Raw genomic sequence first — 25,249 nt, 5'->3', positions numbered from 1 at the left:
ACTGTTAGAACCAAGGAAGGATTGTTGAGATTCAGAAATGGTGAGAATACTGTCATCAAAGGTAAAAGTGAAACATGCACATACTGTAATATAGCGAACGTCTACACATGTAAGGTTCTGTATTGCAGCAAAAATCAATCATAATCAATCATAACCAGTGTTTGGTGATTGTGCCTGTGGACATTATTTAACTGCCGCATTTATGGACATTTTTAACTGCCACGTTTGACCCATTCACTTGAGAAATTACTCGAGCAGTTCTCCAGATTCCTGCCTTTCTGTTATTTCAAGCTGATGTCATATCATTTATAGCATCACGTCAACATGTTGTTATGCAGAGAAAAAATACATTAAACACAACGAGACAACTGGGGACGAATCAAACAAGCTGTCTGTCTTAACCCTTAAAGACCCACAACTATTATTTATCACAATATCCAACTCTTTTTTTTTTTTTTTTTTTTACTTTCCTCTGCATTTTACATTTTTCAGGAAACATCAGTTGTTTTCCTGTATTTACTGCTCATGTAGATGATAAAAGCTTAGAGTAAATTCAAAGGTTATTATAGATATGAGATATTATTATATTATAGATGTTAGACAGGCCCAGTCTCTGCCTGTATTTAAATCATGTCTAAAAATGCACTTTTTCTCATTGGCTTTCAATCAGTGAGTGAGATAATTCTTTTTTGTTTTTTTTTATTTCCTATGCTGTTTTTATCAGATTTTAATTTGTCTTTGTTTTTATGATGGTTGTATTTTGTTGTTCTTAGCCTGCTTTGCACCCTGTGTTATCACTGTTCTTATTTATTTCCTTGTTTTATGAATCGTGCACGGCACTTTGGCCAGCTGTAAAGTTCTTAAAGTGCTTTATAAATAAAGTTGGTATGGTATAGTATTAGATCAAATCAGAAAAAAAGGAAAACTTTATTGTTTCAACAAAATATATCATTAACGTTCACTACGGAGCCTCTGAACGTCCAAATGGGCCATATCTGATGACCATAAAAAGCTGAAAACTGCATTTTACCTCAATTATTCACATGTATTGATAGGATTATTGCATTAAGAGTTAAACATTTTAGATCTGTAGATGCTTTTGGTTGGCAGTGGATGTAGTTTAAAGAGATGGCAATTGAGAAGTTGGACTTTTTTACTTTTACTTAAGTAAAGGAGTTGAATCGGTACTTCTATTTCTATAATACTTTTACTTTATGAGTATTTTTTTCACACACATCACTCACTGCAAAAATCTAAATCTTATCAAGTGTATTTTTCTCATTTCTAGTCAAAATATCTCGTCACACTTAAATAAGACATAATCACCTAAAGAGTAACTTTTCAGTGAGATATAAGAGCTTTTTTTAGTAGATCTGAAAAATCTTATTTTAAGAAATCTTACAAAAAATAATTTTCACTTGTTCCATTGGCAGATTTTTTTTGCTTAATCCAAGACGTTTTTTTTCCTTAATTCAAGATATTTTTTTTTTTTTTTTTTTGCTTAATTCAAGATTTTTTTGGCTTAATTTAAGCAAAAAAAAAAAAAAAAAAAAATCTGCCAATGGAAAAAGTGAAAATTATCTTGGTAAGATTTCTTGATATAAGATTTTCAAGATCTATTGACTAAAAATAAGGTTCTTTATATCTCACTGAAAAGTTACTCTTTATACGATTACATGTTATTTTAAGTGTGATGAGATATTTTGACTAGAAATGAGAAAAATAAACTTGGTAAGATTTGGATTTTTGCAGTGCAAGTAGCTGTACTTCTACTCAAGTATAGAATGTGAGTACTTTTGCCACCTCTAGTAGTTTGTCTTTTGGATTCGCCTTTGTACAGATAAAATACACTACTACACACACAACCTTCCTACTAACATCCTGCTATTTCACTCCCATATTTTGCTTTTAGATACATTAACTCGGCCTAAATGAATACAGGTAAACAGTTACCGGGCCGATGATGGATGTTGTCTAGAGAGCCACACTTGGAGGTCACATGGCTCAAGTCAATCTTCTTATTTTGTATCTGCACCTGGAAGTGAAAAAGAAGGCAAAGTTTAGAGACAAGAAAGTGGTTTTAACCTTCCGCTGACCTCTCGTGATGCTCACAAACAGGATCCAAGAAGCAAACAGTACATATAGAAGCATTTAATATCTGATATGTACCATTAGTACACTGGATCTGTACTAAAGTGTAGCTTATATTTCAAGAAAATGATTCAGTATCAGCTGAGAATGCAACAGAGATTGCACACTTGCAAACCTGTCAAATATATATAATAAAAGAGGAAATTATAGAAGTAAATATAGATGCACAGCAGGAAGTGGCCATAAATACAGGCCTAAAGGAGATTACAAGATGTGGTTATGTAAAACACCTCGACAATCTGAGGAAAAAGAAGATAAAGGAAGGAGAAACCCACAAAGATGTATGTCAGAAGGTGGGACACTGCATGATGACTAAGAGGAGATGCACCACTTTGTTGAGATACACCTGTGATCAGCAATCAGCTCACCAATTTAGCTTTAATGTCTTTTGTAAATAAGTTTTAGTTCATTTTCAAAGTATTCTGTTTCATTACATAGCCTGAAAGGAAAAAACAATGATGATCAATGAGCCACAGCGACAACAACGTGAGCACAATGTACACAATGCATGTTCGCCTGCTTATCAGCCAGGATTTAGTTGGTTTTTAGGACAGACAAACAGCACAGATACTATTCCACATGCATGTCAGTAGTAGGTTAAAAGACACACGTTTACAGCCGGAGATGAGATGGAGTTTGTGTCAGCACTGAGATGAAATCAGGCTCTATTCATCCAGTAATTAGTTATATTATCACCAAATCCTTTTCCTTCCACTTTCACATCTGTATGTATATAGTGGATATTTATATTTACCTCCATTTCCTGCAGATTTGTACATATTTTATTTTATTTTATTTTTTTTATATATTTGTACATATACATTTCAAGAAGCTCTTAAAGACCCAGCTCTTCAGAGAGCACCTCCTGTCCTAGCACTTTCAAACATTCCATTTTAAATGTATTATTATGTTTATTCTATTGTTTTATTTGGTATTTTTATTTCACTGTTTTTATGTCTTTTTAATCTATTCTTGTATTTTAGTCTATCAGTTTGCTTTTTTATTCTTCTGTACAACACTATTTTTAATTGTACAGCTGTTTTATGTCTTTAATCTATTCTTGTATTTTATTCTTTTATTTTGGTTTTTATTTATTCTTCTGTACAGCACTTTGGTCCTGTAAGTCGTTTTGGAAAAAAGCATCTGCCAAATGCATAAATGTAAATATGCAAATCTTGTATTTTTTTTCTGCTTTATTAATATACTAGCATGTTGACCCACGGGGAACCCTGGGTTCTAGATCCTCTGATCCAGTTCATTCCTTTACTTTCTTTACTTTCTTGGTAAATTCCACTGGGACTTTCAGTTGAATAACCTCTCAGCTGGCATGTCTGTTTCTGCACATGAAATCTGACACCATGGCAACGTGGCCCTATTGTTTATCTGTTGCCAGGTAACCCACTTCTTCAATAATGATTGTATGATTCTGGGCATAGCAACGTGATTGGCCATTGTATTCCATAATTACTAATATCTCCCAAAATATTGGTCCTATCAACTTGCCGTTTTCGCTAGTCTGCTCCTTAACCAAAAATACATAAGTATGACAAACTGCAGAAGTCAGCTCTTTCCAGATTTTGTGTGATGCCCAAGACACACACACAAACACAGAGTCCACTTCCCTTTTACAATAGGATTCTATTTATATTATTATTGCTTGTATCTCTTCACATTTACTTTCCTGTTTTTGCTAATGTTTTGTTTTTATTTTATTTTATTTTTTTTTCAAGAGTGTTTTTGTATGCAACTGAGTGTAAATAACTTTCCTTGTGGATCAATAAAGTTTGTCTAAGTCTAAATACATGGACCCTAATATCATCACATTAAAATTTTACCTGTTAAATACTTGGCTTTATTTCTATTTGGTTGTCAATAGCATTTTAAGAGGCTGGTAGTCCAGTGCATGCGGCCGTTGCCACGGTAACCCCGTGTCAGTCGATGCAGATGCAGAACTACCCTCAGAGGATTCAGTAATGCAAAGTCAGGAGAAGTTTTAATTGTTTTATTAGCGCCCGGCTTGCATAAGCTTGCTTTGATTTTATGTGATGCACTAATCAGAGACTGCAGCAGAGCGCTCTATACCTGCTGCCCTCGGACAGCTGGAATGGAAATGAGCCAACGAAGCTAGCCGTTATCTGCTAATGCACATGAGAGATGCTGACTATGAGAACAGTCATAATTAATCTTGATTCTCCTTGCTGTCATTATTGCATTATTAATAGAATTCACGCTGTGGCTGTTCTATTATATGTATACACAGCTAAGCCTGACAAAAAGGGGTTTGTATATGTGTGTTTTTTTAATCCACTGGAGTGTGTCGCAACCAAATTAAGTTTTCTATCACTGGGTGTGTGTGGGTGGACTGTTACTGACATGGAGGGCAGAGCTGCTTTGCATGTTGGATTACCAGTCACACCCCTAACAGCACTTCTCCTCCCACTGTGTCAAATTCACCAGAGGGGTAACATGTTAGTACAAAGGTATTATCTGCTATAGTTGGGCATGTTATTAACCCTTCCAAAACAATTTTTCTGGTCTTTCCTTAGTGATTTATCACTATTTATTATAATGTTATCCCCTGTATTTTGCATTTTTCATTGGAATTGGACCATTTTCCTGTATTTTAATTTACTGATTGTGCAGATGTTCACAAAGGCTCAGAGTAAATTTAAGAAAAAATACAAAACTTTTTCAGCAAAACCAAGCACCTACAACAACATTTACATTCTGTATTTATTGTTGCTGTAGTTGTGACAGTTTCTATAGAGCGGTGAACATATTTTGAATTTCCCCTTGGGGATTAATAAAGTCTATCTATCTATCTATCTATCTATCTATCTATCTATCTATCTATCTATCTATCTATCTATCTATCTATCTATCTATCTATCTATCTATCTATCTATCTATCTATCTATCTATCTATCTATCTATCTATCTATCTATCTATCTATCTGTCTATCTATCTGTCTATCTATCTACAAACACTTGCACCAATCCAACCACTTGGGAGTCACTGGTGAGTCACTGAGCCTGTCTACATGCATATTAAAACTGATTATTATCCAATTTCTGAAGTTATCAGATTATTCAAGTGATTGTATAAACAGCGTAATCTGATATGGTTCATTAGATAACAGCAGTTATGAGAAATCGGAATAACAAACCTGGATTTCTCGCCAATACTCTTATGTGTTCATGGATGTATACCTGTTAATCTGATTTATTTTGTTCTTTTATGTCTGCGCACGTGTATAAAAAAATAAATAATCATAGAAAACCAAACTGACATAGTCAAACGTACGCAGAAGACAATAATAAGAAGTTTGAGTCAGCAAATACATGCACATACTCTGAAAGAAATCCAATAATGAACTGAAAAATCTAAACTACAGTTTTTCAATTACCACATTTCTAAAGTCCATGCAAAAGCATCAGATCAGATTATTACAGTTATCTGATTACCCCCAGTTATCAGACACAAGAACTTTATTTAATCGTTTAACCGCTTTGCAAACTATATTAATGTTTATGTTTTAAAAATAACTTTATTTTTTGCACACTGACCTCCACTTCCTGTGGGTTACTTCCTTAGCATTAGCCACATTAGCTGAAGGCCTTAAAAACTTTCAGCACATGCTTGTATTTTTTGTGGTGACCTTTCGGGTAAACAGCACCCCCCTTAATTGAAAAGGTGGATGATTTTTTTTTTTTCTTTCTTTTTTTTGATGAACCTTATTTAAAAGTGAAAGGATTTTCTTTTTTAGGCATATTAAGTTTTATATCTTCAATATTAATAAATGTATTTTTCAAATGAGCAACTGTCTTTTTTATTTGGATGATATTTATTTTGGGGCATTGAATTTAATTTTTGATGTTGCTCAATTTTATTTTGCTTTTTTTTTTACTTTTTTTTTTTTTTTACTATTTTGTAGAGTCCATTTTATTTAAGGAGATCATTTAATTTTTTTCTAAAAAAAATCATACGAGTTTATTCTATTTCTTTGCAAAAATTTAATTTTTATTACAAGTTTTTTTTTTTCCTTTTTTAGGCATATTAAATTTTATATCTTCAAACACTCTTTTTTTTAATAAATGTATTTTTTAAATGAGTAATTGTCTTTTTTATCTGGATGATTATTTTGATTATTTTGATGATTATTAAATTGTTGATGTTGCTCAATTTTATTTTGAGACCCTTTTTTTTTTTTTTTGCTATTTTGTAGCAGTCTATTTTATTTGAGGAGATTATTTAATAAAAAAAAAAAATCATACAAGTTTATTTTATTTCTTTGCACATTTTTTTCTTAATTACACATTTTCTTTTTTTTTTTTAGGAGATGGTCGGGTTTTTTTTTTTCATACATGTTTATTTTTTATTTAAGGAGTACATTTATTTTTCAGAGAATTCTTTTCAAATAAATCACAATCTCTCTTTTTTTCTTATAATGGATAATTTTTTCAGCTGCACTATAGAGCCTCTGAACATCCAAATAAGACATACCTGATGCCGCTGAAAAGTTGAGAAACTGCATTTTACATTAATTATTAAAATATATTGACAAAATAAGTGGATAAAAAGTTATTAAACATCTTAGATCAGTTGATGCTTTTGGTCGCCGGTGTCTTTTCAGATCTTTGAGGGTTAAATGTTGGCATCGAGCCTGAAAACTTCTCAGAGGACACAAAGCACCACTGGAAGAAGCAGACATGATAAAAGCAGCTCGGTAAAGATCACCACTGCTGCTGTTATACTGAAGAAGTGATCAACAACAAATTGGAAAACTGTAAAGCAAAATGGAAAAGGAAAGGGTAACACTTAGAACATAACACCATACAGAAACCACCATGACGTTCACACTGAAACAATGGACTTGCGGCACAAGACTCACGTTTCCACCTCCTGCTGAGTAGCCTCTCCTGTCCAAGGACCCACACCTAGATTGAACATGGCTATAGTCCAGCTTAACACTGGGGATGAGAACCTGCAGGGTGAAGGTGAGGGATGAGGAGGGAACAAGGCTCGGGCTTTCACCTGTTTCTGTGTCCATTAAATAGAACTGAGGCTGGATGAGACAGTATTTTGTCGATTATTCTGCACACTGATCGATTCAGAGCCTTTTAATGGTGCAAACAAACACTCAAACGGCTCTGAATTGATTGTGCGCTCCTTATTCAAGTCTGCTGTCCAAGCTCAAAAGCGACTGGTTTTGCCCATGAGTCGACATAATTTACAGTTTTGTGCAAAAGTCTTAAACTTTGTTGTTTTTGCAGGATTGTAATAGGTATTTGTATTTATTTCTAATAAGAAATATGCAGGAAATATGTGCACAGTAATGAAACACACCCAAAAAAAGTACAATCAGTATGTAGTATGACTTCCATCTGGATTCAGTTAAATCTACAGTTGTCTTGGTTGAACTGTCTGGATGTTTTTTTAATGGGGTCATATTTTGTCAAACCCACTTTTATTAGTCTTTGGTTCATTTATTACCTCCGCCAAGGAGGTTATGTTTTTGCCAGGGTTTGTTTGTTTGTCTGTTTGTTTGTTTGTTTGTTTGTCTGTCTGTTAGTGTGCAACATAACTCAAAAAGTTATGGACAGATTTGGATGAAATTTTCAGGGTTTGTTGGAAATGGGATAAGGAAGAAATGATTAAATTTTGGTGGTGATCGGGGGTGGGGGGGCCCACGGGGGGGGCCACTGATCAGCCTTGGCGGAGGTCTGCGCTCTCCGAGTGCTTCTAGTTTGTGTATTTGGACCCTAATAGTTCAAAAAGTTTGAATTTGAACCCTCCAGGTGCTGCAAAGCTATCTTTATATTCATTTTAGCAAAAATCAAGTGGATTTCTACAACCTGTTTTAATTCCTGCTTAATTTGTTACGTCTATAACTAATTACATCACGACATTTGCACATATAAGGTCAAGACTTCTGACAAACATTTCTCCGAGTACGACATAACTGTTTATCAGCAGCAGCGGTTGTAGTAAAAACTGAAAATATGTCCAAACTTCAAGCCAATTACTTAAAATGTTCAGTTGTTGGTTGAACTGGACAGAGCAGCACATTGGAGGGGGCAGGGTATGAAGTGGCTCATTTGCATTTAAAGGGCTAGCGCTCAAAATGACCTTTCTGGTGTCATTACTCAGAAATAGGGTTGAAGATGGACCTGTGGAGTTGAATTAATGATGAATTCAGAACCAAGCATAGCATTTACAGTTTATGTAGACCACAGGGAAATGTTTTAAAATGCAGAATTCCATTTAAAAAAAAAAAAAAAAAAAAGCAAAATATCACTCCTTTGAATAATGTTGTGTTATATTAAACACCTTCAGAATGTCCCAAAGGCTTTCATGGTGTTTTATCATTTTCTCTTTCCAGATGACCCCATGTGGCTTCAACTTTATCCACTTATTTTTTCTGAAAGGCATTTTTTTTTTTTTTTTTTTTTTTTTAATATAACCTATTTATGACATTTTCATTTTTCAAAATAAAACAGCTCAGCACCACAGTCAAAACAAATATAGAGATTTACAGTCATCATAGAGACGGATATCTACATAATATAATAAAAGTCCACTTAAGAAGAGATGAATTGAAACAGAATTGAGGACACATTTCCTTCAGTGTAGTCCAGGAAGGGTTTCCAAATGCGAGTGAATATGTCAATCTTAGAATGTGCCAAACATATGGCATTTTTGTTTTTAATACTGCTAAGATATTTGCTGTATATTCCAGTTGTACATATTATCATACAGACTGAAAAATGCATCTGTGTGGTCATGCATTTCAGAAAAAAAAAACATGACTTTTGTATTTTTTGTGTGTATATCAGTAATGTGCACATATTTCCTGCATATTTCTTGTTAGAAATAAGACACAAGCACATGGCATCCCTGCAAAATTACAAAGCTAAAGACAAACTCGTTTTGTTACATTCCTAACAACATAAACTTTAATATTTTACATTTGCCTTATGTATCTAATGAAACTCTCAGGTCATAGGGATTGGTATCATGATGTCTAATGGTGCTTAATAAAACACAGTTGGTGTCACTTTCATCCACATGACAATTTATATCTTTGCTGCAGATTAACACTTGCCTTTAACTAATACCAAGATCATAAAAGCACATAAAATAAATGTTTTCAATAAATTATGACCTCTCTTATATGTCGCAGGAAGAGGAAAGAAACTTCCCAAACACATTTATGACATTCCGTAAAACTATATTATAGCTATGTTGCCCAAATGTCATGCTTCCAGACTCAAGATGCAGGAAGATGCAAAAGAAAAAAAAAAAAAAAAAAAAAGCAGTTCAAACTTTAGATCATTAATTTAGGATGCAGGGATGGAATAAAATATGAGTGTGCTGCAATGGTGAATAGCTCTCTGTAGCTGCAAAGAGAGAAAGCAGGAGTGAGATGCAGACACGCCAGAGTTGGAACAGTACATAACAGTAAGAGGAAATACAATTTAAGAAGCACATTAAAAGCAATGGGAACTACACTGCATAGACAGAACATACATACAGTAGCAGATATAGTAATGATTCTGTAGAAAGGGTTAAAAAGGAGAGAAGAGGGAAGACCATCAGGCAGCTTTAAAGACACTTTTAATGCTGATATAGGAGATAGACTGAGGATGCATTCCTTTCCTTTCTTTCTTTGTGGTTTTTATGGACCTTTACATGAAAAATGTCATGGGTAAAAACAACTGTAATGGAAAAGCAAACCCTTTTTTCTCCATCCTGATGTTCGCTTATTGTGTGTCATGTTTTATTTTGAAACACTCACCTGCCGTGTCGTTTCACTTCGCGCCATCGTGCCTTAACTACACCTGCTCTACTGCCCCCCAGTCACCCCTGTGTATTTATACTCCCCTCTTTTCTATGCCCCCTTGCCAGATTGGTTTTCATCATCCCATTGCTTTTCTACTATTTCGTCTTATTCTCCTTGGTATTTTGACCCTGATTTGTTTTTGATGTTTGGATGTTTGCCTTCTCCCTGCCTGGTTTTGTTCTTTTTTTTTTGAACAGATCTATTGTGTATGACCTACTGAACTTTCATTCCAGGCAAAGCAGACATTGCAGGTACATCCTCTGTTGGATTTGATACTCTTAAAAGGGTTATATGTGTTGATATTCCAAAGTCTCAACAGCCTCAAAGTCCCATACCAGAACACACTTGGGACAGCAAAAACCACCAACGAATCAATGCTATGTATCCACAGACTGTATTATTCACTGTTTAAACTACAAAGCTCAGTTTTTCCACACATATTCATTACGAAATCAACATGTTTTCTTCTTCAAATTAAAACTTAAAGCTGATTATTTTGGTCAAAATAAACACTTCTTTTCAACAATTTTTTCCTCAATGTCAGTGTGTCCAGTTTAGAAGCTTAACCCTTTCATGCATGAATTACGAGAACCTTAATCAAGATTTTTTTTCCTGGGTGCTTTTATTTCTCTTTAGGCATGAAAAAAAAAAAACAATGCGATTGATTTTTTGTTGTTGTTTTTTTTGTTTTTATGAACCTATTTTTCATGAAGTTAAAAAAAACATCCACTCTGCTGGACACCATGTGCTTAGTTTTAGAAACAAAGAAACATGTATTTACTGATCTACTGTGTGAAAACTATGACACAAAAATATTTTTAATGCAGCTAATCTGATGTTTTCTCACATTTTAACACACTCTAATACTAGCTATTACTCACGTCATGGAGATGATATGCAAAAAAAAACAAAAAACTTTTTGTTTAAAAAAAAAAAGAAAGAAAGAAAACCTTGTGCATTATAGTCTATTTTCATTTATTTTATTTTTATTTTACCTTTATTTAACCAAGAAATCCCACTGACATTAGAAATCTCTTTTGCAAGGGAGACCTGGCCAAGGTAGCAGCCATACAAAGTCCAAACAACATAAAACACATACTTGAGACACAATTAACAAAAAAAACCGAATAACTATTCAACCTAAGTCTAATAACAATTAACCATTTTTTACACTCAAGCATGTTATTGCAGATCAGGTTTATCTAGAACAGCAAAGTTACAGTAACGGTATGAATTGCAGTGTATGGGATGATGCGTAAATGTCCACTGTGTTGGCTGATATGGAACTAAAACAACAAAACCCATGAATATACAAGAGAACAGCTGTAGAATAACTGTCCACTGTAGTGACCACTATGCATGAAAGGGTTAATAAATCAACAACTTTTAAAGCCAACTCACTGATAGGTTGTAAATTATGTTAATGAATGAATGAATTGCCTATACTGATTATTCTACTTCTTACTTTTGAATGATACAACCCAAAACAGTTGACAACTACACAAACAATATCTTTGGGGCTTGTGCTAAGAATTTCTAAAAAAAAAAAAAAAAAAAAAAAAAAAAAAAAAAAAAAAAAAAAAAATATATATATATATATATATATATATATATATATATATATATATATATATATGTATATAGTGATGAGTTAAGTGTAATTCAAGAAGTAATTTATTGTACAGTCACGGAAAAAAAATATTAGACCATCAAAAGTCATCAAAAACAGTGGTTATGCAATCAAGTACTAACTCCTGTGTGTATCATGTGACTAAAACAGACAGAAAAGAAAACATGGAATACCTAAAAGCACTGTTTTTGTCAGTACAATGCCATAGATATTGATGTAAGAACTGAAGTGATTTTGGTTATTATCAAGAAAACATGGAAAATGACTAGATATCAGCTCTGAAATTAAACTACTAGGAGCTGTTTTTCTCGCTATCATTATATTTGTCCAAATAAATGTATCTTTAGTTGTACCAGGCATTAAAATGAACAAGAGATTGAAGAAAACAAGGGTGGTCTAACAATTTTTTCTGCAACTGTAGCGTTTGCATTATAGCTCTGTTAGCTTAGCTCTGTTTTTAGACAGAAAACAGCTACGGTAAAACCACAAACCACCTCTGTTTTCTTGTTTTCTGTACGGTTTGTGTTACCAATAGCTGCACTAAAGATTTATTTGAATCGCACAAACAAGGTCAGAACTGTCACAGTTTAGTCTGAACTGTGGATCAACAAACAGCAATTTAGCAAAGATAATAACATTACATAATAACTTTATACTAGTGCTGTCAAACAATAAAATTTTTAATCTGATTAATCATAGGGTTTCTGTGGATTAATTCTGATTAATCATGATTAAAAATCATTCATTTTTAATCTATAATAATCGTGTTTCATTTTACATAAGCAAACAGACTCAAGAAAGAAGGGAATGTATATGCACTTAGCATATTTGTCGCAGGCTGGGTGACGCGTTAGCTGAAGTGCTAGAGAAATCTCAGACTAACATATGCTTTGCGTTAATGTGGTATTTTAGGATGGAAGTGCTTTGGTGAAAAGAAAACTCTGTCCTGCAGAGTGTGTATAATACTTTATGTCGGTCGACTGTTCTGCCTTGAGTTTTTTTGTCCTCATATTTCCATCCAGAGGGCCAATGTGCTGTTTAGCATCTTCCATCTTTATCGCTTGGCTCTGTTGCCTGTCTCTACTGGATTAATAGACCAATTTGTGCAAGCGCGACGCAAACTCTACTTGGACAAACTGCCCAAAATGCACTGCCAGAGACGTTCAGGGTCATTCTGTGCTGCAGACGGGTTAACTGCGTTAAAATTTTTAATCTGATTAATCATGATGATGGAGTAATCTGCGTTAATGTGTTAATTTTGACAGCCCTACTTTAAACCTTCATAAACCTCATAATTAAACTCTTCTGTATAGAAGAAACACTGCCATTCCATCACCAAACTCCATTCTTTTCATTTACAGCTGTGTCCAGTGGAGAAAACAAAAACAACAGTGCTTCAGCTTTTATCACTTTGTCATTTTCTTTGACACTACAAGTTGTTTCTTAGTGGTTCTCACCATATCTGGTTACTTTCTAGCACTTTGATAAAAGACTCTGTGGTGTTAATTTTCCTCACCATGGGAGGTGACTCCGGGTGACTCACTGCTCCTCCTAGTGGTCACATAAATCTCCCCGCCCGTCAGTGTAAATATATACTATACATGTGCATCTTTGGCAGAAGTTCAGAGCTCTTTATTCTAAACGTTATAATAATTTTAGATTATTAACCCTTCCATGCATACTGGTCACTACAGTGGACATTTATTCAAAGCTGTTCTCTTGTATATTCATGGATTTTATTATTTTAGTTCCATATCATCTAACACAGTGGACGCTTAAATGCATCATCCCATACACTGCAATTCATACAATTACTGTAACTTTGCTGTTCTTGATAAACTTAATCTGCAGTAACATGTCTGAGTGTAAATCAGTTCCTTGTTATTGTTATGAGACTGTAATTAACAGGGTTTTTTTTAAACAAAAAGTTTTTTGTTTTTTTTTGCATATTATCTCCATAAAGTGAGTAATAACTAATATTGGAGTATGTTAAAATTTGACAAAACATCAGATTAGCAGCATTAAAAAAAAAAAAAATCATAGTTTTCACACAGTACATCAGTAAATACATGTTTATTTGCTTCAAAAATTAAATGCATGGTGTCCAGCTGGGTGGATATTTTTGCAATTCCATGAAAAATCGGTTCATAAAAAATTCAATCGTAGTGTTTTTTTCATGCCTTAGGAGGAATAAAAACACTCACAAAAAAATTCTTGATTTATGCATGAAAGGGTTAAGTAGAGATTCTACTTCTTTAACATTTAAGTTTGACTGTTGTTTATTTTCATATCCAACTAATTCTGTAAAGCCCTGTGAGGCAATATTATTGTGATATAGGGCTCTACAAATAAAACTGAATTAATTTAAGTGAAATGGTAAAACAACAGCAACTTTTCTAAAGATCCTTCTAAGTCATTGGAGCTGGTAGAAGTTCAGTGTCATGCTGAAGAACAGCGTCAGACAAGTTCCAACATATGGCTTTGGGTCATCTGGTGGAACAGGCCACCCCGGTGCCAGACACTTCGGATATTTGAGATTTATAGCAGTGACAGCAGTTTGGGAGCTAAAATCAGAAGATGTTGGGCCACTTATTATGTTGTTTTTGGCTGCTCACTGGTATGTGACGGGTAAACTGCAGCGTTCAAAGAACTATTTTAAAAACAAAGCTTATAAAAGTGCCCGGAGTGGCTCTCAAGGGTGTAAAGGGATACTTTATGTGAAACTGCAGCAGAGAGAGAGGTATGGGTGGATTACAGCACAAACTAAGGCACAAACTAAGAACTACTCTTACACAAATGCATGTTGAGAGGAAAGATATGACAATATGACTAGATTCACATGAAACTAAACTGCTTTTAATCATATCCTCAGCCACAATAAACAGGGAACAGAAAAGTAGGAACTATGAAACTGTACATACATTGCCTCCACGGGGAGAATGCTTCAGGTTATTTTTGGAGCTGAATTTTGACTGTAAGTGGATGAAGTCCGGCTTCTTATTTAAAATAGGAATCTATAGAGAAATACAAGAGATAGTATGGAAGTCTTAATTAAGACCTCTGGGAGTAGAGAAACAGTCCAGGATACTGATTATAACTACAAATGATGCCTTTAAGAGTTAGTAAGCCTTAGAGATCAAATGCATACAAAGGTCATTTAGTCCAAATCATGTGGATAAAGCCCCATGTCTGACTATTACATTATCTGAGAATATTGGAATATGCTGACTACAATAGGACTCAGGAAAAGGAAATGAAGTGAAACATTGTTCGATAGATAGGTAAATATTTTAAAATATATTTGTAGCTATTTAGAACATTTTAATTTATTAACGACTATAATGTAAATTGTGTTTCTCATCACATGTCTAAGGGTTGATAGGTAATATTTTAAAACATGTTTGTAGTTATTAACCCTCTGGTATCCCGTCCAGCAAGGTCCTTACTAAGCACTAAGTGTGCCTTTTTTGCACACTTGTGGAATAACGTCAAAAAAATTTTTTCATACAGTTTGTTTTTAATTCTTTTACACTTTTTTCTATTTCATCAACTTGAGCCCTAAATAAAAATACCAAATACTCAGTAATTGTCACATTTTTTAACCCTTTAAATGCCGTGTTTGTAATGTAAACAAACCATTTTTTTTGATGCAAAAAAAAAAAAAAATTTTTTTTCAATACACTACATAAAAAGTGGATCACATATTATTTAATTTTTGCAGCCTGGCATATGTCAATGATTAACTCCAACATTGGTTAATTTGCATTATTATTTTTGGCGCTAGGTCACATGTTCAAAAATACTAGTATCTGTCACCAAGTGTGCATAAAATGCACACCTATAAATCAAACTATTAAATATTATATATTTATTTATTTTTCTGCTCTAATTTGATTTTATTTTTGTAAATCAAGGTCAGCCCTAATCATACATATCAAATGGAAGAAACAGTGCGTTTTAGGCACACTTGGGAGACAGATGCTAGTCTGGTAATTTTCTTTTGTTTACAATGTGCACATTTTAGTTGGTGGCCAAAATTTTAAAGATCATGCAAAAATGAACAACTTTTGAATTCTAACCTTATTTAAATTGTGAAAAATAATATGAAGTTTTTTAAAAGGAAGTGCAAAGTGTGCCTAAAAGGCGCACCCAGATACCAGAGGGTTAAGAACATCTTAATTTATTAAAGATGATAATGTAAATTGTGTTTCTCATCACATGTCTAAGGATAGATAGGTACATATTTTAAAATAGGTTTGTAGTTATTTAGAACATCTCAATTTATTGAAGATTATAATGTAAATTGTGTCTCTCATCACATGTCTAAGGGCCCCCATTTATAAGCTGAGGACTGTTTCTGGGGTGTCCTATTACAAAATGTATCTTGTAAATGAATTGTCGATTTTGACTGTAATAATTTTGTAATAAATTGATTGATTAATTGATTGATCCTCTATATAGTATAAATGGTCTTGCAGTTTTGCTCATAAAAATGAAAAAAATCCTCCTCTTGAGGTCTGATCTGTGACCCTCTGCTCACAGTCAATAAGTAAAAACAACTATGTGCGGACAGTAATATGCAAATAATCCACATTAATGAATGATGTTAGGATGATAGAAATATAAACGTACATTTAATTAGTCTATAATATCCTTTTCAAACATACATCTATATTTTTGTTAGACCTCAACATTAGATGGTATTATTTATGAGGTCCTATTCCACTGCACTTCTTCCCACCTCTTTTCGTACATGTAAATTGAACTATTGTGCTGTTCTTCTGTCTAAGATTGTAATGATTCTTGATATTTGTATTACTATGTATGTTTTGCTTGTTCGCATTTATGTTAAATTTCATTGTATGTTCGGAATAAATCACTAAATCACAAAAAATTCACTAATATTACATATTACAAAAAAACATGGTGCTGTAATTGAAGTGTACCAGCAGGTCTTGGGTCCATGACACATTGTATGCCGCTGATAGACACAAAGTAATTTAATTACTCTATAACAGGGTGTCAAACTCATGTTCTTTCAGGGGCCATATTCAGCCCAATTTGATCTCCAGCGGGCCGGACTGGTAAAATAATAACATAAAAGCCTATAAATAATGACAACTCCAAATTTTTTAGCACAAAAAATAACATTAAATGATGAAACTATTTCTATCCAAAACAAAAAAGATGTGAATAACTGGAAAAAAAACAGAAATTTCTGAAGAAAAATAAGTACAATTTTATCAATATTATGCAACAACTTATGATTTCTACATGTGCAGATTACATCTACCAAGGCACAAAACAGGCAGAATATTGTTAAAATTGCACTTATTTTTCTTTAGACATTCCGGGTTGGTCATATTTGTTCAGGTTATTGACATTTTATTGTTAAAGGATATAAGAATTTAATGTTCTTTGCAATAAATCAAAGAGAAAAAAATGGTGTTGCCATTATTTAGAGGCACAATATCATATTACTTTTCTCAAATTAAACCAAGAAGAACATTTGGAGTCATTATTTCTAGGTTATAATGCTATTATTTTTGAGTTTGATGCCCTTGACTGTTAATATCTTCAGAGTAATTTTTGCATTTTGCACTTTGTAAATTCATCTCGCGGGCCAGATTGGAACCTTTGGCGGGCCGGTTTTGGCCCCCGGGCCGCATGTTTGACACCTGTGCTCTATAATATCCTTTTCAAACATATATCTATATTTTTCTTAGACCTCAGCACTAGATCTTATTAATTATGAGATCCTAACACAAAATCATGGTGGTGTAATGGAAGTGTACCAGCAGGTCTTGGGTCCATGACACATTGTGTGCCGCTGATAGACACAAAGTAATGGAGATGAGACGCAGGACTGACTTCCAGATCCAAGAGGCCCTGCGTTTGACCCCGGTTGGCATATTTTGGTCCTTGTGGGTCTAAGAGGACAGTCATTGGTCAGATCAGTAGATGAACAGATGCCTGCTAGGGGCTGGGAGGGGCTTACTAAAGGAGATGTTTTGATTGTGAAACTACTTGGATGTCTGAGCTGCTTGGGATAAATAAAACGCTATTTGTAAAAGGGACAAAAGAGGTGCCTACATTATTATCAGAAGGCCCTTTAGTCAGAAAATTAGTTTGGATTTAGTTGATAAATCTAACTCTAACCCTTTTTGGACTAATGGGCTTTCTGACAATAAAAAAAAAAAACAGTGAGAATTAAGTATCATACTGCACTATATATGTAGAATAAAACAAAATGATCCTGATTATAATGCTGTTTATTGTATTAAAACCGCAGAATTTTTTGGTCATATTTCTGTATTTATTCTTCAGTTTACATTCAGGAATAATTACCTTTTTTTGGCTTCTGTTAAATGCTTTTATGAGACATGAATAGCTTCAGTGAACCGTCTAGACACAGAGTTTTCTAAAACATACAGTTCATTTAGTTTTGACTAAATTTCCTTTAGTCAGAAAATCCGTTTGGATTTAGTTGATAAATTTAACCCTAACCCCTTTCGGACTAATGGGCCTTCTGACAATAAAAAAAAAAAAAAAAACAGTGAGAATTAAGTATCATATGTATGTATGTATGTAGTTCTGACAAAATTTTCTTTAGTCAGAAAATTAGTTTGGATTTAGTTGACAAATCTAACTCTAACCCTTTTCAGACTAATGGGCTTTCTGACAATAAAAAAAAACTGAGAATTAAGTATCATGCTGCTCTATGTATGTAGAATAAAACTAAATTATCATGATTATAATGCTGTTTATTGTATTAAAACAGCAGAATTCTTTGGTCATATTTCTGTATTTGTTCTACAGTTTACATTCAGGAACTAGAAGCACTCGGAGAGCGCAGACCTCCGCCAAGGCTGATCAGTGCCCCCCCCCCATGGGCCCCCCCCCCCCCCGATCACCACCAAAATTTAATCATTTCTTCCTTATCCCATTTCCAACAAACCCTGAAAATTTCATCAAAATCTGTCCATAACTTTTTGAGTTATGTTGCACACTAACGGACAGACAAACAAACAGACAGACAAACAAACCCTGGCAAAAACATAACCTCCTTGGCGGAGGTAATAATTACCTTCTTTTGGCTTCTGTTAAATGTTTTTATGAGACATGAATAGCTTCAGTGAACCGTCTAGACACTGAGTTTTCTAAAATGTACAGTTCATTTAGTTCTGACAAAATTTTCTTTAGTCAGAAAATTCATTTGGATTTAGTTGATAAATCTAACCCTAACCATTTTCAGACTAACATGCCTTCTGACAATAGGACTCCTCCCAAAAAAACCCGAAAAAAAACCAGTGAGAATTAAGTATCATACTGCACTATGTATGTAGAATAAAACAAAATTATCCTGAGTATAATGCTGTTTATTGTATTAAAACAGCAGAATTCTTTTGTTGTATTTCTGTATTTGTTCTACAGTTTACATTCAGGAATAATTACCTTCTTTTGGCTTCTGTTAAATGCTTTTATGAGACATGAATAGCTTCAGTGAACCGTCTAGACACTGAGTTTTCTAAAACATACAGTTCATTTAGTTTTGACTAAATTTCCTTTAGTCAGAAAATTAGTTTGGATTTAGTTGATAAATCTAACCCTAACCCTTTTCAGACTAACATGCCTTCTGACAATAGGACTCCTCCCAAAAAAACAAAAAAAAAAAACAGTGAGAATTAAGTATCGTACTGCGCTATGTATGTAGAATAAAACAAAATTATCATGATTATAATGCTGTTTATTGTATTAAAACAGCAGAATTCTTTGGTCATATTTCTGTGTTTATTCTACAGTTTGCATTCAGGAATAATTACATTCTTTTGGCTTTTACTAAATGCTTTTATGAGACATGATTAGCTTCAGTGAACCGTCTAGACACTGAGTTTTCTAAAACGTACAGTTAATTTAGTTCTGACTAAATTTTCTTTAGTCAGAAAATTTGTTTGGATTTAGTTGACAAATCTAACCCTAACCCTTTTCAGACTAATGGGCTTTCTGACAATTAAAAAAAAAAACTGAGAATTAAGTATCATGCTGCACTATGTATGTAGAATAAAACAAAATTATCATGATTATAATGCTGTTTATTGTATTAAAACAGCAGAATTCTTTGGTTGTATTTCTGTATTTGTTCTACAGTTTACATTCAGGAATAATTACCTTCTTTTGGCTTTTACTAAATGCTTTTATGAGACATGAATAGCTTCAGTGAACTGTCTAGACACTGAGTTTTCTAAAACGTACAATTCATTTTCCTCTAAACCTCCTTAGTTGTATCAGAATCATTTTGCCTGAGGTGGAGGATTAAATTTTAACTTTCTGCGAGGCAGCCTGCAGCAAAATAGAATAAAAAGGAACCGAACCAGTCTGGTGATATCTGTGTTACTGTGACATTTTGTGTGGATAGTGTGGGAGACACCTACTGCCACCCAGGGGTAATACAAGGTACCCCATGATGAAGACAAACACTAATATGAGCAGAGGCTGTGATGCCAATGTGGAATAACTGTTAAAGGTGTTGAATGTATTGTAATTGTATTGTAATTGTATTTTCATTTATTCATTTATTCATTTTTTCTACAGATTTTTTAATTAGAAGTCTTTCATTTAGAGCATGGATCTGCAAGCTTTACAATCTAAAGAGCCATTTTTAACTCGAAAAAAAAAAAAAAAAAGTGACCAGAGCCATCAAAATTTTTTTTTACCATGAGGCGGCTGTTCTTCTGTGGCCTATTTGTGATTAGTTTGTTATTTAACTTTATAGTTCCACTACAATAATGCAATGTTTGGTGCATTTATGAAATTATACAACCACAATAAAGTAAACATTCAAGATTTGTACAATTTTTTTTAATGATGCACACTATTTACAAAGCAAAATTACATTGTGTAATGGATAAAAAGCTCAGCTTTCATGTATGTGGGCTGACTTAAACAGCCAAACTACTAACAAATGTGAATTTAGTATCTTGTATTATATTTGACAAGAAAATAATGTAGTATGACAAAAATTTTGGTTTATTTCCTGTGAAAAAATTATTTTATTCTGTGTATAGCCTGCACATTTTTGCAGATGGACAATGTTAGAATTGATTTAGGCCTATAACAATGTTAAAAAGTAATGGTTCATTTAGTTCATTTCAAAATGCTCCTTATGTTTTTTGACTAGGTAAGCCATAAAGAGAGGCTAAAGAGCCACATTTGGCCCAGGAGCCATAGGTTGTAGACCCCTGATTTAGAGTACTGTACAGGAGTTTTTTAGAGTAAGTTCTTTAAGTAAGTTTTTAGAGTACACACTCACCTTAACCCTTGTGTGGTGTTCAGATTTGTTGTTATTCAGCCAGTGTTTATGGGTCTGGTGGACCTGCTGCATTTGTGAGTTTTTAATTCAACATAATCAGACGAGTTTATGTTAAAATACTCAACAGATGTTTACTTCGTCCCAATTACAAACAATATTAAAAGCAAATATGTTTAATTTTTGCCTTTGCTAGACCACATTTATAAATTAAAGTGCTACTCGTTTTTAGTTTGGTTTTTTTAGTAAAATGTAATATAATCATCATAACCTTTATTTTATTTAAACTCAGTGATATATTGAGGACGCAACCTCATTTACAATATAGCTGAGACAGAACAAGACATTTAAAACACCCAATGGATATATCAGAAATACCGAAAATAGGGATGTCCGATAAAATCGGCCCACCAATATTATCGGACTGATATTGGCATAAAAATGTAATATCGGTGAATATCGTTATCGGGTTTTTTTGCCTATCATTAAAACCGATAAAATAATGCCTTGATTTCGCTGGCATTTACTGACGCGTAAATTAAGCATGGTTTGTAGCTGAAAGAAATGTGCAGTTTTCAAAATTGTACAGTAGAGTTACCACACTGTAATAGACTCATGGAGGGAGGGAGAGAAAATAAATAAATATGGCATTTTTTCCACAACTTAAGTTGAAGTATGTATTCTTTGCACAGACAGTGTTTACATTTTGAAAGCCTTGTTGCATTTGAGAATGCATCCAATGGGGCATCACAATAAAATTAGGCATGATGTGTTAATTCCATGACGGGAGATATGTGATGTTACCTAAAATTAGTTTAATATCCCACATATATCGGCAGCGGTATCGGTAGATATCGGAATCGGAAATTAAGCGTTGGACAATATCAGCATATTGGTTTTTGGCAAAAAAGCCAATATCGGACATTCCTAACTGAAAAGTAAAAGTGACAAAGATGATTAAAAACAGATGCTACTTAAAAACAGGAGCAGGACAAGATATGAGAGGAACTGTAGAGGATATGATCATTTTTCTCTTAATAAAAAATGCCCACAGACCCAAACACCGTACAAGGGTTAATGTCAGCCTGGTTACTAACCTGCATGGTTTTGTTCTATCTGTTTTCTCTCTTGTTGTGCTGTATGCAAAGCTGCAGAATATTTGAATTTTCCTTGGGATTAATAAAGCATCTATCTATCTATCTATCTATCTATCTATCTATCTATCTATCTATCTATCTATCTATCTATCTATCTATCTATCTATCTATCTATCTATCTATCTATCTATCTATCTATCCATCCATCCATCCATCCATCCATCCATCCATCCATCCATCCATCCATCCATCCATCCATCCATCCATCCATCCACCCACCCACCCACCCATGGATTTTACCTGAAGACCACAGATGCAGGGATATCCTTCACTTTCTGGTGCTCTTTCTAATTTATTAATTTACGCCAATACTGTAGTTGGAAGAAAAACCGTAAAGCTGTTTTTTTATGTGTATGTGTAACAGACTGCCTCATGCTGCTGTTCGCCATCAAAAAGGGGATCGTGTCACCCCTAAAACCCATATCGATCTGTAAATACCAGCATTATAATCAGCTCCTGAGACTGTGGAAAACAAAAGTTTCTGTTTACTTTGCATTAAATAATTACCTTGGGTGAAAATAGCAGATGCAACATTTTTTCCAGATACTTTTTTTTTATGGAATATCCTTTGCAGTGGATGTGTTTGCTGTTTTTTTTTTTTTTCCTCATTTATTTTTTGTTTTGTTATTATTTTTTAATAAAGTTGTGAAACTCCTACACAGGACAACAATACATTACTTGGTCTCAGGTGGATATCTGACACAATTATTATAATACTGTCGCTGTGTATCTGGTCTGGTCTCAGTCTTAGTCCACCTTAGGTTTGGTCTCAACATGGTCTTAACGTCTCTAAGTCTTGATCTTCGTCAATTTAGTGTTTAATGCTTAACCCATAAAGACCCAAACATCCACTACCGACCAAAACATCTACTGATCTAAACTGTTTAATATTCATTGATCTAATAATCCTATCAATACATGTAAATAATTGGTGTAAAATTTAGTTTGTCATCTTTTCATGGCCATCAAATATGACCCATTTGGACATTCAGAGGCTCTGTAGCGAACATGGAAACACTGTCATCTTCTACAGCATTGATTCACCACTAAAACCCATGGAATTTGATAAATGATAGTGGATGGAGACACTTGTTTTTCTGTTCAGTTATTGATATCTTTCCTGGAAAACTCACTTTTCTTCAGTTTTTTCTGTTTCTGATTTAATAACCCTCAACTTTAATCTGAACTTTTTATAAAAATCTACATAATCAGTAAATTCTAAATAGAAAAATATCTGATTTTCGCTAAATACAGAGGATAATATTATAATAAATGATGCCTTCACTTAGGGAATGTTAAATAAAGTGAAAATTCATTTGGGAACTGCCACTAAAGTAGCACTGGGTCTTTATGGGTTAAGTTGCACTGGAAAAAATCTAAATCTTACTAAATGCATTTTTCTCATTTCTAATCAAAATATGAATTGAAATCTTTATTTTTTGAACATGTAGACAGTGAAATCAAAACAAAACCAACCAACAAAATATTAGCAATGATACATAAAAGGTTGATAAGTAAACAAAAGAGAAAAGAGAAAATAAATAAATAAATAATAAATTAATTAATTAATTAATTCATAAAATGAAAGTAAATAAAATCAAACATGCTCAAAAAGGAGTAGGAAGAAGTAACAACTTATATACTCCCACCCCCAATCTCTATTCCTTATGATCTCTATATAAATAATAGCAACTATTATTTTATATGAATAACAATATAATAATAATAATAATAATAATAATAATAATAATAATAATAATAGATTTTTGCTTGAATTAAGCAAAAAAAAAAAAAAAAAAAAGCCAATGGAACTATTAAAAATTATCTTGGTTAGATTTATATTTTTTCCAGTGTGATCATGTTATGTTGTGTATTAACCTACTGACAGCTATATGTTAGTTTTCAACTGTCTATACCAAATTAAACAGATTATAAAAATGACTATAAGACTAAAAAACTTACACTTGGGATAAAACTGCCACACACTTCTCCTGTGGATGACAGGCAGGCATTTGGAATATAATCCCTCCCTATTTTGTGGCTGGGTGCACAGAGCAGCGCACAGACCTGACAAGTCATAAAGATGTCAGCCAAATGCTTAGGCTTCTAATCAGGTCATCAGCAGAGGCTTGTAAGAGCTGATGGCTACAGACACACTGCTGTTTCCATCACAGTGCTTCCCGCTGCAGCGCTTACTTCGTGTTTCGCACTCGGGCTGGAGCGAGATATTTGTCAAACTGTAGGCAATACACTCCCAAACATCCTGTTAATGCAGATTCTGTGCAGAGGGAGGAAAAAGGGATTTGAAATGCAGATCAGTGCCGGCTGGAACGCTGTCGTCACATCACAGAGCCGGAGGGACGAGTTCAGCTCACAGTTCAGATGCTCAATGAAATGTCAAAGTCAGGTCAATTTTCTGTGACTTGTCAGAACGAAGAGACTTGTAGTGTTTGTAGGATTGAGCTGTTCAGGGCAACGAGCCACACAAAGATCCAAGGTGCACTCATAAATATGTGCTGCTTGATCTATTTAGTGTTAAAGCTGCTTTATGCTTTTTTTTTTTTTTTTTTTTAGTACCAGGCTGCAGCGTATGATTGCTCAGCTTGAGGTTTGACATGTTAAATAAGCTGAGGTGACTTTATGCCACTCAGCGACTTAGTGAAAAGGACCAAGGAATAAAAGTAATTTTAAAGAAAAAAACTCCCTCCCTCCTGTTTTTTTTTCTCTTGGTTCTGTGTTGTTTGTTTTTTGACTGTTTGTTTGTTTTGTTTTATTCTAGCTATTTATTTATTTATTTTGTTAATTAGACAGTTGTTTTATCTATTCTGTACTGATTGCTTGTCAGTATTGGATTTACATTAAGGATTGTCTTCTTAAGGGTAGGGTGGGATTGTGGGAGAAACAAAAAGAAAAATGAAAGAATGGAAATCCTTTTTGTCACATTGCACTGTCATACTATGAAATTACTTCCAATAAAAAAAAAAGGTAATAAAAAAAGAAAACATTGTGACCAATATTATTCTGCACTTATTATGATTTTTTTTTTTTTTTTTTTTTTAGTATTTTATGGATGATTGAGTTGAGAGAAACTTGGGTAAACACTACAAGACTAAATGTGTAGGAAGGAGAGGGTTACAGGAACTATTAGGGCTGAAGAAAA

The 25,249-nt window shown here is 33.6% G+C and overlaps 1 protein-coding gene across 1 annotated transcript in view; it reads right to left on the bottom strand.

Annotated features, from left to right (window-relative positions):
* Positions 1-25,249, bottom strand: part of map2 (microtubule-associated protein 2) — a 222,421-nt gene that overhangs the window by 7,064 nt on the left and 190,108 nt on the right. The window contains exons 18-20 of the mRNA XM_030125520.1: positions 14,547-14,639; positions 7,044-7,136; positions 1,954-2,035 (exon numbers count right to left, since the gene is read on the bottom strand). Coding sequence (XP_029981380.1) covers positions 1,954-2,035; positions 7,044-7,136; positions 14,547-14,639 — 268 coding nt within the window. The remainder of the gene's footprint in view (positions 1-1,953; positions 2,036-7,043; positions 7,137-14,546; positions 14,640-25,249) is intronic.

Source organism: Sphaeramia orbicularis, chromosome 21 (assembly GCF_902148855.1).
Source record: "Sphaeramia orbicularis chromosome 21, fSphaOr1.1, whole genome shotgun sequence".
Classification (NCBI taxonomy): Eukaryota; Metazoa; Chordata; class Actinopteri; order Kurtiformes; family Apogonidae; genus Sphaeramia; species Sphaeramia orbicularis.
This window is presented reverse-complemented; position numbering and strand designations above follow the sequence as displayed.